Source organism: Artemia sp. Qi Xiang Cuo, chromosome 4, assembly GCF_049724085.1.
Source record: "Artemia sp. Qi Xiang Cuo chromosome 4, ASM4972408v1, whole genome shotgun sequence".
NCBI classification, from domain to species: Eukaryota; Metazoa; Arthropoda; class Branchiopoda; order Anostraca; family Artemiidae; genus Artemia; species Artemia sp. Qi Xiang Cuo.
In genome coordinates, this window is record NC_142797.1 from 29,669,537 (window position 1) to 29,683,497 (window position 13,961).

The window sequence follows — 13,961 nt, forward strand, 5'->3', positions numbered from 1 at the left end:
GCAAATATTTCGGTTGAGACCTTCGCTCAACCGTCTTCAGTGCAGAATAAAATAATAAAATATACAGATAAAGAGTCCATAGGATAGTTGAAAGGGTAACTCACAGAGTTACCCTTTCATAGTTACTTGGGGAGTCTTCTTTTAAGTTTAGTGTTTGTTTTTTATATTGTCCTGTGGACTCTTATCTGTATTTTTATTATTTTGTCTGCACTGATTACGGTCCAACGGAGGTCTCGACCGAAATATTTGCATTGTTTTCTTCTATTTTTTACTGACTGTTGATTTGATATAGCCAAAACTTAGTGGAAAATGTTTCATAATTCAGTCAAACACCAGACACCCCGCTTAGCTCTCCGTAAAGTTCCTATCCCCCCCCCCATCGGCATGAAAAGCAAAAAAAATGTAAAATGCGACTGAGCACATTTATTCAAGAGACCTTTAATATATGATCTCACCTCTCACTCCCTATTCATTTATGTAGATTCTTTGATTATATAGATTCTATTATATTGATTCGAATTATTCTTCTTAATGATTCTAATTATATAGATTCTATTATATAATAGATTCTATTATATAGATTCTTGACTTTTCATAGTATCTTAAATTGATAGACCCTTACTTGTCTTTCTTTTTAGATTAAAAAAAAAAAAATTCCGACCCGCTTTTGCCCTCGTTTTCTCTTCTTTACGATTTGTTTTCGTTTTGTCATCCTTAGCTAGTGTGGTGTCAGAAATTCTTTAAGAAATACCCTTCCCCTTAAAGATTGTTCTTTGTCGAAGCTTTTGCCTATATAACTTTTAGAAGATAGCAGGAGTCCTTAAATATATTGATCTTGCCTGATCTTGGCAGGGATTTTGTTTGTATTACGTTCAAAGCCTTGGGGGTGTGATTTTGAAATACCCATTTCCCCTTTTTTTATTCTTTTTTTCTGTTCAATTTTCCAAAAAGTTTAATTGAAATATAATCGTTATTAAAAGTCCTGCTCCAAATACATTCAAAGTCTAGAGGAATCAAATTACGGAGGTTTCTCTTCTCCTGTTTTAACCGAGTTTCCTTTTTCCTGTTTTAACCAACTTTCCGTGCAAATCTTTCCCAAAATTCTATCTGAACTCATTGCTAAATAAGACCCAGAATAATTTCCTTTGTCGAATTGCAGAAAATCAGGAATGGACTATTGTACAGACTTCAGGAGCGTTGATCAAAGGTGGTTTTGGACACTCTGGTATACATGACGTGCTGAGTGGTCGGATTTTCATATATGGTGGATACATTTCTGAAACTAGTGGAACATTCATATTATCGAACAAGGTTTTTTCATATGATCCGAAAGATCGAACATGGTAAATTTGTTTTTATATTATGCAAATTCGCTCATAGATTAAACCAAATTTACCAGTTCTGTCAGATATAAAAAGAAAAATATAACTATCTTCTTAATAATAAAAATACGATAGTTCTTTTATATAGAAGATTCGATATTAAAGAGAAACGTCTATTTTTACTATTTCTCAACTACCAATGGCAATCCAGATGGTACCAAACGAAACACAGGATATCCTTGGATGTGATGATGAGACAATAAATGAATATATAGAATTATTTTCAAAGAGGGGCTCTGTCAAATGCCCTGAAGAGGATAGGCGGTTTATAAAAGGCTGGCGCTGTTCTGGTGTTGTGATTTGTGTCTCCAGTCTGTTACAAAATCCTCCCTTTAAGTCTATCCCCAGAAAAGACACCCTGCTTCTTTGATGCAATAGTGGCGTCGGCTTTTCATGATTTTTTTGTAACCAAACCTGACAGTATATACAATACGGAAACACTTTTAAAATTTAGTATTATTTTAGTATAGTAATTTTATTTAGTATAGTAATTTTACCTTTAAATTTTTGCCATTTGGTGATAGGAGAAAATGTGTGGGAAGGGTGAAGTCGGAGTTAGGTCCTCACTTTTACCCAGTGTGAGGGGATGGGAAGGATGACTTAGCTAATTTTTGGGGTTTTTGCGAAGAATTAAATGGTCTGAAGGGACAAATTTTTCCTGGGTGGAATACAAGAGAGCAATGGTGAATATAATATTAAGTGATAGAAATTATATGGGGATTAAGAAGTTGGGTAAGTTGATGGGCACAGGTATGACATATAGGGACACTTTCCTGTAATTTATTTTATAATTTAATCTGGATATAAGGCTGTTGGTTCATTTTTGATTTGTGTAATGCTATAGTTTTTGTATTAGCCATGGCCAGTAAAGGCTTTTAGAGTTAATAAATATCATATCATATAAATGATATCTAACAAAGTCTAATGTTTTCAATGTAGCCTACCTGCAAAAGCTTAAAGTATTTATGGTAACAAAATTGCACTTTTTTGTTTTTCAGTGTAGACAATAAAGCCGTGAGTACGAAATCAAAGAGAAAAAGAGAGACTGCTTTCTAATAATTCCGTAGTAAATAGTTTACTTAGTCCTTTTGGTTTGCGTTTGTAACGTGTTTCCGTAAACCAACCGCGTTGTTTCTTTAATGTTAGTCATAAAGGTTTAAAATCCTGAATGGTTCTCCGCTGTTCATGGGTGAAATTTTAATCCAACAAAAGAAACAAAAGGCTTTGAATCACAAATATTTTATATACACGATTATATATATATATATATATATATATATATATATATATATATATATATATATATATATATATATATATATATATATATATATATATATATATATATATATATATATTCCATTTTTCCTTAATTTATACGTGTTTTTATAGGACACTTATGACTCCAAGTCTTTATCACCGTTTCCATCATGTGGCTAGTGTCAGTAATGGACTGATGTTGGTATTTGGTGGAAATGCCCATAATGAGTCTGAGCATTCTCCTCACTCAAAATGCTGTTCAGCTAGTTTCTCTGCCTATGATTTAATCTGTGATACCTGGGTTGAAATGGAGGCCTCTATAACTAGCCATGTGATGCCTGGTATTAGTTTAGCAAGAAACAGCCACCTTGTAGTTCAGTCCCCAATGCCTGATGATAAACTGTAAGTTTGCTTGCTATATTATGGCCCCCAATAGAGCTTAATTACCAACAATGCGCTTTACAACCAAATATAGTTAATTTAATTCAGATTCAATAGATGATAGTTAAGTTACCCTTTTGTGGTGTGTAGTTCAACATGTGAACTGACATCATTTGTTTTTTAGATTTATGATATTAATGAATTAGCTTTCAGAAAATTCATAATTGGATCAAGTGGTGAAATTTAATTTTGTACTCTTTTTTTAATACAGTTTTGGAGGCTCTGGTTTGAAATATAGTATCGATTATCTACACTTTTTTTCTGATTTATCCAAATTCTGCAAGAAAGCTTAAATTGGGTAATATTTACTTTACTAAAAATTAGGGTGTACTCTTATGTGCTTGTCTACATTAATTTTAGAAAACATTCTCCAAAAAATAACTTTTTCAATGAAAAGTGAAGAGCTCTATTAATAGCTAAAACGAGCAGAAATAAAGTCGCGTAATGACCCAAATTGGAAACGAACAGAAATTACAAAGAATGAATCAATGAAACCTAAGATGGATAGAAATTAAATAAGTAATCAAGTCAAATTTAAGACGAACAGGAATCACCAGAAATAAGAGTAGAGCTACCGCCCCCTTAACCCTCTAAAAGGCGTATCATTTTCGCTTTACTGAAAACGATATGTATTCGAACAGTGTGATTTCATTTGTCAAAATATTAACAACCAAAAAAAAAAAATCATGATAGTGATCGAGATTGAAGGAAAGAAACACGAGAAATCTAAAAGAATTAGATTGGTGAATTTTAATTTAATTTTACTTTTTTTTTATAAGAACACATTTTTTTTAACTTTTCCTTTTGGTTCTATTATTATTCAAATATATAGGAAATGTGTGCCTAAATTTACGTTTAAAAGAAACATTGGTTACTTTTTTAAACAATACTTGTTTAGTTTGTTGAAGCAATATCATTAATTGGCGAATGAATAAATGATTTGGAAACTGGTTATCTAGTAAACTTTAAAGAGATGCGTTAGAAGGAAGAAAGTATGGATTTACTGCATTTCAGACAAATGAAACTAGATTGATAATTTTTTATGTTATCTACGCTATTATTTTACTATTTCTATGTTGTTACTTTTGTGTAATATATTTTATTGTTTATTATACTATACTTATGAATAATTTTGTATTTATTAGTAGCTGTTACCGTAGTTTTACTATGGTTAGCAATGCAACTACACATCGATGTTTTCCAACATAAATTCTTTTATGAAAAATAAAGAGAAAAAAACGGATATATTTTCAATAAAGCAGTGACTAAGAACGAAATGAAGAAAAAACAACAACAAAAACATTAGTTAATAAAAAAATCAAAATATTTCAACTCCACGTCCGGGAGTCTTTATCAGCTAGAAAAAAAGGAAAAACAAAAAATTAGTTAAATCATCTAAAGAAAAAGACAAAAAGCCACACATGAGAGAAAAGAAAAACAAATAAATAAAACCCACATCTTAATAAACTTCCAAAATACTGCAAAACTGTAATCAAGAAAATACACCGAACATCTCTAGTAGAGTAGATTTCTCCTCTATAAATTTCCACTATTATCTGCTCTACTAGAGATTATCGGTGTCTTCTGTGACTACAGTTTTGGAGTATTTTGGAAGTTTATTAAGATATCCCATTTGTCAGTCTGAATTTGTAGAGGAGAAATATCTATTCTACTAGAGATTTTTAAAATTATTTAATTTTTAGGAAATTATTTAACATAAATCCTTGGCCATATTTCACTTTTAGAATCTTGAAATCGTCCTAATGTTTGCACATTTATTTTCCTTTTTTTAAGCTGTGGTCCTTTTCCAAACAGTTCCCTATTGCATCCTAAGAAAGTTAAAAAAAATCTTTAAAATTAAATATACTAAGTTATCATTCGAGTGTAAATAAATAAAGTCAACCATATTAGAGAAATAAGACAGCAAATAGGCGGAACTCATTTAGGGACATTTCTACTCATTTCAGGTTCCGTCAAATAGCATATTTTTTTGGTGGATTTGACGGTCAGTTCAAGTTTGATTTGTTTCGATTTGCGCCTGGTGAGTGTGATTCAAAAGTAACCAAAGAATCTTGCCTTACGTACTATCCTGGCCTTAAGTGCGTTTGGAATAAAAGTCAAAAGAGATGTGTTCCTCTCTCTGTAGCCACTGTTGAAGGAACAGAAAAGTGTTTAATTCAAACCAGAAACCTTACTGAAGCCTGTTCCACTATTACCACTTGTCCAACATGTCTGCATACTAGTTTTGGTTGTGTTTGGTGTACAAATAATTGCCAGTATGGCAAATGTAATGGAACCAAGGTTTGTTTTTCTTCTTATTTTTCAAGTGTATTTTTGTTGATTTGCTACTTAGTTTTTCATTGGTAAGAAAAAGTGCATGGAATTCCATTGACACATAATAATTTTAATAATTTGGCGAAGTAATTGTAGCTTTTTTATTCGTTTAATCTTGTCAAAACATAATTGGTTAAAACACATACTAAATTAGACACAGCTTAGAAAGGTTGATGCCATATAAACTAGACATCTGTGTCGAGTTGAAGGCTTCTAACGGTATGACGAGATTCGCAAGCCTGAGGTACTGACGACCATCAAGCTGGTGAATTTCTGTACTCAAGTAGAATAAGTACAATTTCGTTCTATGAGGTGGCACGGCCACATACTTTGCCAAGTACCGCTAGGATCATCATGGATTTCAATCCCCCTGAAAATGAGGCCCAATCCCTCACTAACCGATCCTCAGCCACAATATCAGTTCAAATGAGGCCCAATTCCTTGCCCTGAAGAAAACTTACGGCAATGTCAAATAATTTCTTCTACGCTGTTGACCCTGGTGAGCAAGAGTGTTGATTCAAGTAAGTCGAGTCTTTATTCCAGATCCCTTGATGTGCAATGTCCTCTCCTCTCTTCCCTTTTTGTATTGGGTACGGCATAATGCCAGTCGAGTCTTTATTCCAGATCCCTTGTTGTGCAATGTCCTCTCCTCTCTTCCCTTTTTGTATTGGGTACGGCATAATGCCAGTCGAGTCTTTATTCCAGATCCCTTGATGTGCAATGTCCTCTCCTCTCTTCCCTTTTTGTATTGGGTACGGCATAATGCCAGTCGAGTCTTTATTCCATATCCCTTGATGTGCAATGTCCTCTCCTCTCTTCACTATTTGTATTGGGTACGGCATAATGCCAGTCGAGTCTTTATTCCAGATCCCTTGATGTGCAATGTCCTCTCCTCTCTTCCCTTTTTGTATTGGGTACGGCATAATGCCAGTCGAGTCTTTATTCCAGATCCCTTGATGTGCAATGTCCTCTCCTCTCTTCCCTTTTTGTATTGGGTACGGCATAATGCCAGTCGAGTCTTTATTCCAGATCACTTGATGTGCAATGTCCTCTCCTCTCTTCCCTTTTTGTATTGGGTACGGCATAATGCCAATCGAGTCTTTATTCCAGATCCCTTGATGTGCAATGTCCTCTCCTCTCTTCCCTTTTTGTATTGGGTACGGCATAATGCCAGTCGAGTCTTTATTCCAGATCCCTTGATGTGCAATGTCATCTCCTCTCTTCCCTTTTTGTATTGGGTACGGCATAATGCCAGTCGAGTCTTTATTCCAGATCCCTTGATGTGCAATGTCCTCTCCTCTCTTCCCTTTTTGTATTGGGTACGGCATAATGCCAGTCGAGTCTTTATTCCAGATCCCTTGATGTGCAATGTCCTCTCCTCTCTTCCCTTTTTGTATTGGGTACGGCATAATGCCAGCTAAACCGTAGATCCCTGCCTTTTTGAGTGCAGTATTTTCTCTCCACGGCAAAAAAGAAGCTCTTCTTTATCTTTGAAATTCATTTTGTTTCAGAAGCTGAAGGTTTCATCCTAAAGCTCTAGATTCTATCAAATAGATCGCAACCTTTACAAAAGTGTGTTGGAACTAAACTATTCTATCGGATATTTAAGGAAAAAGGGGATGGTTAAGTACGAAAGCATTATGATGCAGAGAATTGCTCTATCCATCTAGCTGAGAAATCCCATGAATTTCTAACCACCCACTGTTTAACATCAGGAAAAAAAGAGGGCTAAATAGTGCCAACTGAAAAATATAACCCTAACCAAAGGAATATGTGGCTGCTTTCCACTTCTGTCGTTTTTTACTTCAAATTAAAACGTTTTTTACTTCAAATTAAGAATTGTAGTATCTACTTCTTAAAACAAAAACCTACATGTTAGAGCAAATATAACCCTAATCATAAGAATATAGGACTGCTATCCACTTCTGTCATTCTTTAACCTTAAATTAAAACGAGAATAAATACCATATTGAGCGTATAATCATTCTCGAAGCCTTGTGAAAGAAAGAGCCCGTTTGAAATTGTGTATTATTGTTGTCGCGGTGCTAGTTAATTCCGAGATTCCAAAACTCGGTTTGTTTCCCTGAAAGGATTTTACTTGGCTTACGAGCGTGCCCAAGCTTGGTGTACAATTTTTGAAGCCAGGGTCTAGCAGTAATGACATCGAGTATATTTTTGGATTGTAAACGCTTATTGGGATGTTCGGAAATATAGTCTAGTAAAACAAAATTATTTACCCGTTTTCCGCTTGTGTTGTTTGATTTTTTTTGTTAATGTACCGCTTTAGTACTACAGAGCAACTCTAGATGGTAGTTAATGCTTTTTCCTTCGGAATTTTGATTCCATATTACCAACTTAATGTGGAATCCAAGTGAGTTCTGCCAAAGAAGAAGAACATATAATCTTTGTTCGGGATAAGTTTAATTTTGATAGACATTACCATTTCCCGATTATTTAAAATTTTTACTATGCAGCTGCGTTGCGTGATTTTAGTGATTTTAGTCTAGTGATATCGGCGGCGAGTTTGTCGCCAATGAAGATCGTCAGGGTGGACGAGAAAAATTATTATGTAGTATATTGGTAACGTTGGGAGAAATGAGGCTCCATATTCATGTCTGATATGTGGATGTATAAATGAAAGTGTATGAAATTTGATGCCTGGATGTGAAACATTGAAAGATTTGAAGAGATAATGCTTTTGGGTGCACGAAATTTAATGAAGTGACTATTCAGTGTAATTGAGAGTGAATGTTATAAAGCTATTAGGCGACTGGGAGGATCCCGCTGAATACCAATAGGTCACATCGAAAATTGTAGGGTATTATAGAAATTTGTCTTTGTAATTTGTTTATTTTGTCTAAATGTTCATTTATTAGTAGCTCTTATTATCATGTTTGTGGTCATGACAAAAAAAATTTAATGTTTAACATGAAAATTACAAAAAAGCACATACTACAGGTACCATTACTCTTTAGTTATTCAATTAAATTAGGTACAAACCTTAATTTTGTTTAGTTCACTTGTCAACTTCCTGCCTTCCGCTGTTTGTGTTTTTCACAAACAGCGTGATGAAGTTCACTGTCCTGGCAAAATTCTTTTTAGAGCGGTCCTCAAACAAACTCGGAAGCGCGTGGTAGTCCCCTTATCCTCCCCCTCTCTGTGGCTCAGTGCCCAAGGTAATGGATGAGATGATCTCTAAAGCAGACAAATAATCTATCAATTAATTTAGTATGTTAGTTTTCATTTTTAAATTTTGAATTGACAATTTCCATTTTAGGCAGTGAATAGAGTGGACCAATGTGATCTTGGAGATGCTTCTACTTGCCGTCTTCTTCACACATGTACAGCATGTCACACTGAACTTTACTGTAGATGGGAACAAGACCAAAGGTGTTACACTTACATCAGAAAATATGGTAATACTTTCTTTACATTTTATAATTGTACTAACCAATAGAATTGAAGTATTTGATATGAGGGGGCATATAGAAGGTGGCGGCTACCACGATGCATCCCCGTTGAGTTACTATTTCAATTTCTTTATTTGCTTTGTACCACGGGATTTGTGGTGCTGCATCTACTAAGTCTGTTATTGAAGTGGTTTGTCATTGAAGGGGGCACTATAGCTCCTCTCTTCTAAGAAAATTGATCTCATGGAGAACAAATACAGCTGGGAGCTTAAACAAAAAATTATAGTTTCTGAAACTGGTCCAAAGCCAGATCACGCCATCAAGCTGAGTGGTGGTGGACTCAGGGTCATACTCTAGATTTGAGAGGGTTAGACAATTTTTCCCATGGGTTGGTGTAAAAATAAAAAGATGCATCTATAGGTACAGGTTTTGTCTTTTACCCTAAGAATGGGGTCTTATGGACCAATCTTTACCTAGGGGATGGGATTCCTTCTCATTGCCTATCATTTTTGTACCGTAGTATGGGGCATATTACAAGGGCTGTGTAGACTTTTCAAAAGACTGGATAGAAGGCATCTTATATGGAACCGAAACCGTCTCAGATGGGAGTGGGGCTTACTCCCTCTATGCGTAAGACCAGAAGTTCATTTGCACTTTACCCGAATGAATAGAGACCAGACATCTTTTGGAGAAGGGTTGCAAAAACGGGCGTGGGAGTGGGACTGTTTGCCCACTAATCACTTTTGACTCTTAAAATGAGTACTAAAACTTTCAATTTTCAATCGAATGAGTCCCCTCGGAAGCTTTTACGACAACTCCTTCAATGCGAAGTGGTCTGGGTAAAAAAGCAATAAATAAATACATTGAAGCCGTATGGGTTTACTTAGGCAATACTATTGCGCTGCCTATGATGATGAAATTGAGAAAACCGTCATCAGGCCTACTATCTCGTTTCGTTTTCTTGCGTTGTCGTGAAAAGGAAAAGGCTAATTTCTTCAGACTAAACCTTTAAAGTTTACTAAAATACATTTCATTGATTGGCAAAAGTTCGCCAAAAGCATGTGAGTGTTAATAAGTCCCAGCAGGGGTTGGATTTTCTGCCCAAAAAATGTTGCTGGATGGATTTTATTTTGGGTTATTCCTGAGTTTGATCGAAAATTTTTACAAAATTATGCCATAGCATGGAGTCTGAGTTTTTGTGGGAAAAAAAATTGACTAGGTTTCATGAACACCTAGCCATCTGGTTTCAACTACACATTGGCCGTTCCAAATCAAAGCATACTTCCCGCAGAAAAACGAAGCAATGATTTTAAGTTATATGCGCTACGTATGGTTTTCAGCCTGCTGTTTCGATTGGTGCCGTCTGCATAATCCCTTGTTTGAACTTTTGGTGAAATGAGGTGCTTCTTAAAGTTGTCAAGGAAATGTATAGTTTCTTGGATGCTATTATTCTTTTTTTCAAATATTTGTTTTTGTATACTGTCTTTCGTCGGATGAGTATTCGGAAATCGAACTTTTTTTAAAACAATAAACGACAAATAAGGAACTACAGTTTGAGAAAGAAACTGATTTTTTATTTGGTATAGGAAGACATGCACATTATATTTTTGGCACCGCTTAATACGTGATCATTGTTACTGTAGGGACTTAGCTAGACTCTATTCAACTTATTAGGCTCATTCGTTTCTTTTTCTATCAGGATTGTGCTCATTGTCCGATATTCAAGATATACGAGTTTTGTATTTGCGTTATTCAAGTGTTAATTGTTTTTGTCGAGGTGGTATAGAAACTGAAGGATTGTTCATATGTTTTGTGCTACTAATATTTTGATGTCTTATAAAAATTTAGATCCAAAGTTAAAAAAAGAGGCTTTTTTGTGGTAACTCTATTATGTAATGTTCTGCTTATTTATTCTGTAACATAACATACATGATAAAATAATAGGAGTTTGGGAATTCAAAGCAAGGAACTCCAAGAACGAAGACTCAAAACATAAGCTCCTAAAGTTAAATTACTAGTTAAAAGCTTATACAGCTTTTTATAAAATCTAGAGTTACAGCTCAACCCTCTTTCCCGTTAAAGTCCATGTTATCTCATTGCCTTTGGTGTACTGCTTTGGAAAAATTCAATCAAACCGATCCATATTAATAAGGATATAACAGTCCTGCTTAAACTCAAATTTCAAAACGTACTGACTATCAACTTCGCATACCAGGTAAGTTGAAGGTCTGTAGAATGGAAAAAGATCCATATTATGTGGACCTTTTATGTTATATTAAATACAAAAAACAAGTTTTTTTAACTGAAAGTAAGGAACGACGTTAAAACTTAAAATGAACAGAAATTATTCCGTATATGAAGGGGGCTGTCCCCTCCTCAACGCCTCGCTCTTTACGCTAAAGTTTTTTTATTGTTTAAAAAAATAGAGTTGTGAGAAAGTCAAACTTTAGCGTAAAGAGCGAGGCGTTGAGGAGGGGACAGCCCCTTCATATACGGAATAATTTCTGTTCGTTTTAAGTTTTAACGTCGTTCCTTACTTTCAGTTAAAAAAACTTGTTTTTTTTATTTAATTTTTGAACGTTTTTGAATTAATGCAGGTTTTGATTTTGGCTCACCGTACATGAATAATTAAAACAAAATTTGCATATTATATTTGGTTAAATGGCTTTCTCGAAACTTGTTTAATTTTATTTACGAACGTTTTTATTAGTAATAAATATACGTAACTTAGAATTAACTTACGTAACGAACTTCTATATTCATAAATTTTTAACACGTATATTAGGGGGTTCGCCCCCTAGTCAATACTCTGCTCTTTAAACTGTAGTTTGAATTTTTTTTCCATTTCTTTAAAAATTATCTCTTAATCACAATCAGTTGACCAGTTGAAAAGCTTGTTTTTTTTTTTATTTAATTCCTGTTATTTTTATTTATTAATGATGGGAAATCCGGCGGCCCCGTCAGAGCCCTGTCCCTTCCCCCCGGCAGACTTCCTTCATGGAAAGCTCCTTCCATATAGCCCCAGACCCTCTCCTTCCCCCACCTACCAGAAAAAATCTCCTCTGAAAAAGTCTGTATACTTCCCAATAACCAATACTATGTGTTAACATTGAGTAAAGTTCATAACTTTCAGCCCTCCCCCTGGGGACTTTGGGGGATCAAGTCATCCTAAAAGACATTTTTATCATATTTTCGACCATGCTGAACAAAATGGCTATCTCAAAATTTTGATCAGATGACTTTGGGAAAAAAATGAGCGTGGGAGGGGGCCTAGTTGCCCTCCATTTTTTTGGGTCACTTAAAAAAGGAAATTTAACTTTAAATTTCCGCTCCAACTAGCCCTACAACGATTTTATTGGCCCCAGGGTTCGATACGAACACCCATGGAAAAAAAAACACAAAAAAAAACAAACAAACAAATAAACACGCAACCGTGATATTTATTACGGCAAAAAATGCAAAATTCCACATTTTTGTAGATAGGAGCTTGAAACCTCTATAGTAGGGTTCTCTGATACTCTGAATATGATGGTGTGATTTTCATTAAGGTTCTATAACTTTTAGGGGGTCTTTCCCCCTTTTTTTGAAAATCAGCCAAATTTTCTCAGGCGCGTAACTTTTGATGGGTAGCTCTAAACTTGATGAAAGTTATATATTTGAAATCAGCATTGAAATCTGATTCTTTTGATATATCTATTGGTATCCAAAAACCCGTTTTCTAGAGTTTCGGTTACCATTGAGCCGGGTCGCTCCTTACTTACAGTTCGTTACCACGAACTGTTTGATAAATACGGACCTTTTATATAATATATTATATCCCATATTATATATGAGATGATATTACATAATAGCCAGATGATATATATGGATCATATATCATCTGGTGCAGTCCCTTTGATTCTGTGAAACCTCTCACTTGGGGGGACAAAAATATAATCTATACACTTTATACAAGTCTGCTAATACTGATCAATTCCAAACAGTTCGTGGTAATGAACTGTAAGTAAGGAGCGACCCGGCTCAATAGTAACCGAAACTCTAAAAAAAAAGGGAATTTTGATACCAATAAATACATCAAAAGAAACAGATTTTTATGCTGATTTTAAATATATAAGTTTCATCAAGTTTACTTATACCCATCAAAAGTTACGTGCCTGAGAAAATTTGCCTTATTTTACGAAAAAATTGGGAAACACCCTCTAAAAGTCATATAACTTTAATGAAAATCACATCATCAGATTTAGCATATCAGAGAACCCTACTATAGAAGTTTTAAGCCCCTATCTGCAAAAATGTGGAATTTTGTAGTTTTTGCCAGAAGAAAGATCACGGATGTGTTTTTATTAGTTTCTTCTTTTTTTTCCCAGGGGTGATCGTATCGACTCAGTGGTCCTAGAATATCGCGGGAGGGCTCATTCGGACGGAAATTAATAGCCCCCGACCATATAGCCCCCGACCCTCTCCTTCCCCCACCTACCAGAAAAAATCTCCTCTGAAAAAGTCTGTATACTTCCCAATAACCAATACTATGTGTTAACATTGAGTAAAGTTCATAACTTTCAGCCCTCCCCCTGGGGACTTTGGGGGATCAAGTCATCCTAAAAGACATTTTTATCATATTTTCGACCATGCTGAACAAAATGGCTATCTCAAAATTTTGATCGGGTGACTTTGGGGAAAATATGAGCGGGGGAGGGGGCCTAGTTGCCCTCCATTTTTTTTGGTCAATTAAAAAGGGCACTAGAACTTTTTATTTCCGTTCCAATGATCCCTCCCACAATATTCTAGGACCACTGGGTAAATACGATCACCCCTGGAAAAAAAAAAAACAAAAAAAAAAAAACAAACAAATAAACACGCATCCGTGATCTTTCTTCTGGCAAAAAATGGAAAAATCCACATTTTTGTAGATAGGTGCTTGAAACCTCTACAGTAGGGTTCTCTGATACGCTGAATATGATGGTGTGATTTTCATTAAGGTTCTATAACTTTTAGGGGGTCTTTCCCCCTTTTTTGAAAATCAGCCAAATTTTCTCAGGCGCGTAACTTTTGATGGGTAGCTCTAAACTTGATGAAAGTTATATATTTGAAATCAGCATTGAAATCTGATTCTTTTAATATATCTATTGGTATC

At 34.9% G+C, this 13,961-nt stretch overlaps 1 protein-coding gene across 1 annotated transcript in view; it reads left to right on the forward strand.

Annotated features, from left to right (window-relative positions):
- dsd (attractin-like protein dsd) overlaps positions 1-13,961 on the forward strand; it is a 119,159-nt gene that overhangs the window by 64,862 nt on the left and 40,336 nt on the right. Inside the window, exons 8-11 of the mRNA XM_089087485.1 lie at positions 1,160-1,343; positions 2,775-3,044; positions 5,051-5,384; positions 8,695-8,833. Of these exons, the coding sequence (XP_088943611.1) occupies positions 1,160-1,343; positions 2,775-3,044; positions 5,051-5,384; positions 8,695-8,833 (927 nt within the window). The remainder of the gene's footprint in view (positions 1-1,159; positions 1,344-2,774; positions 3,045-5,050; positions 5,385-8,694; positions 8,834-13,961) is intronic.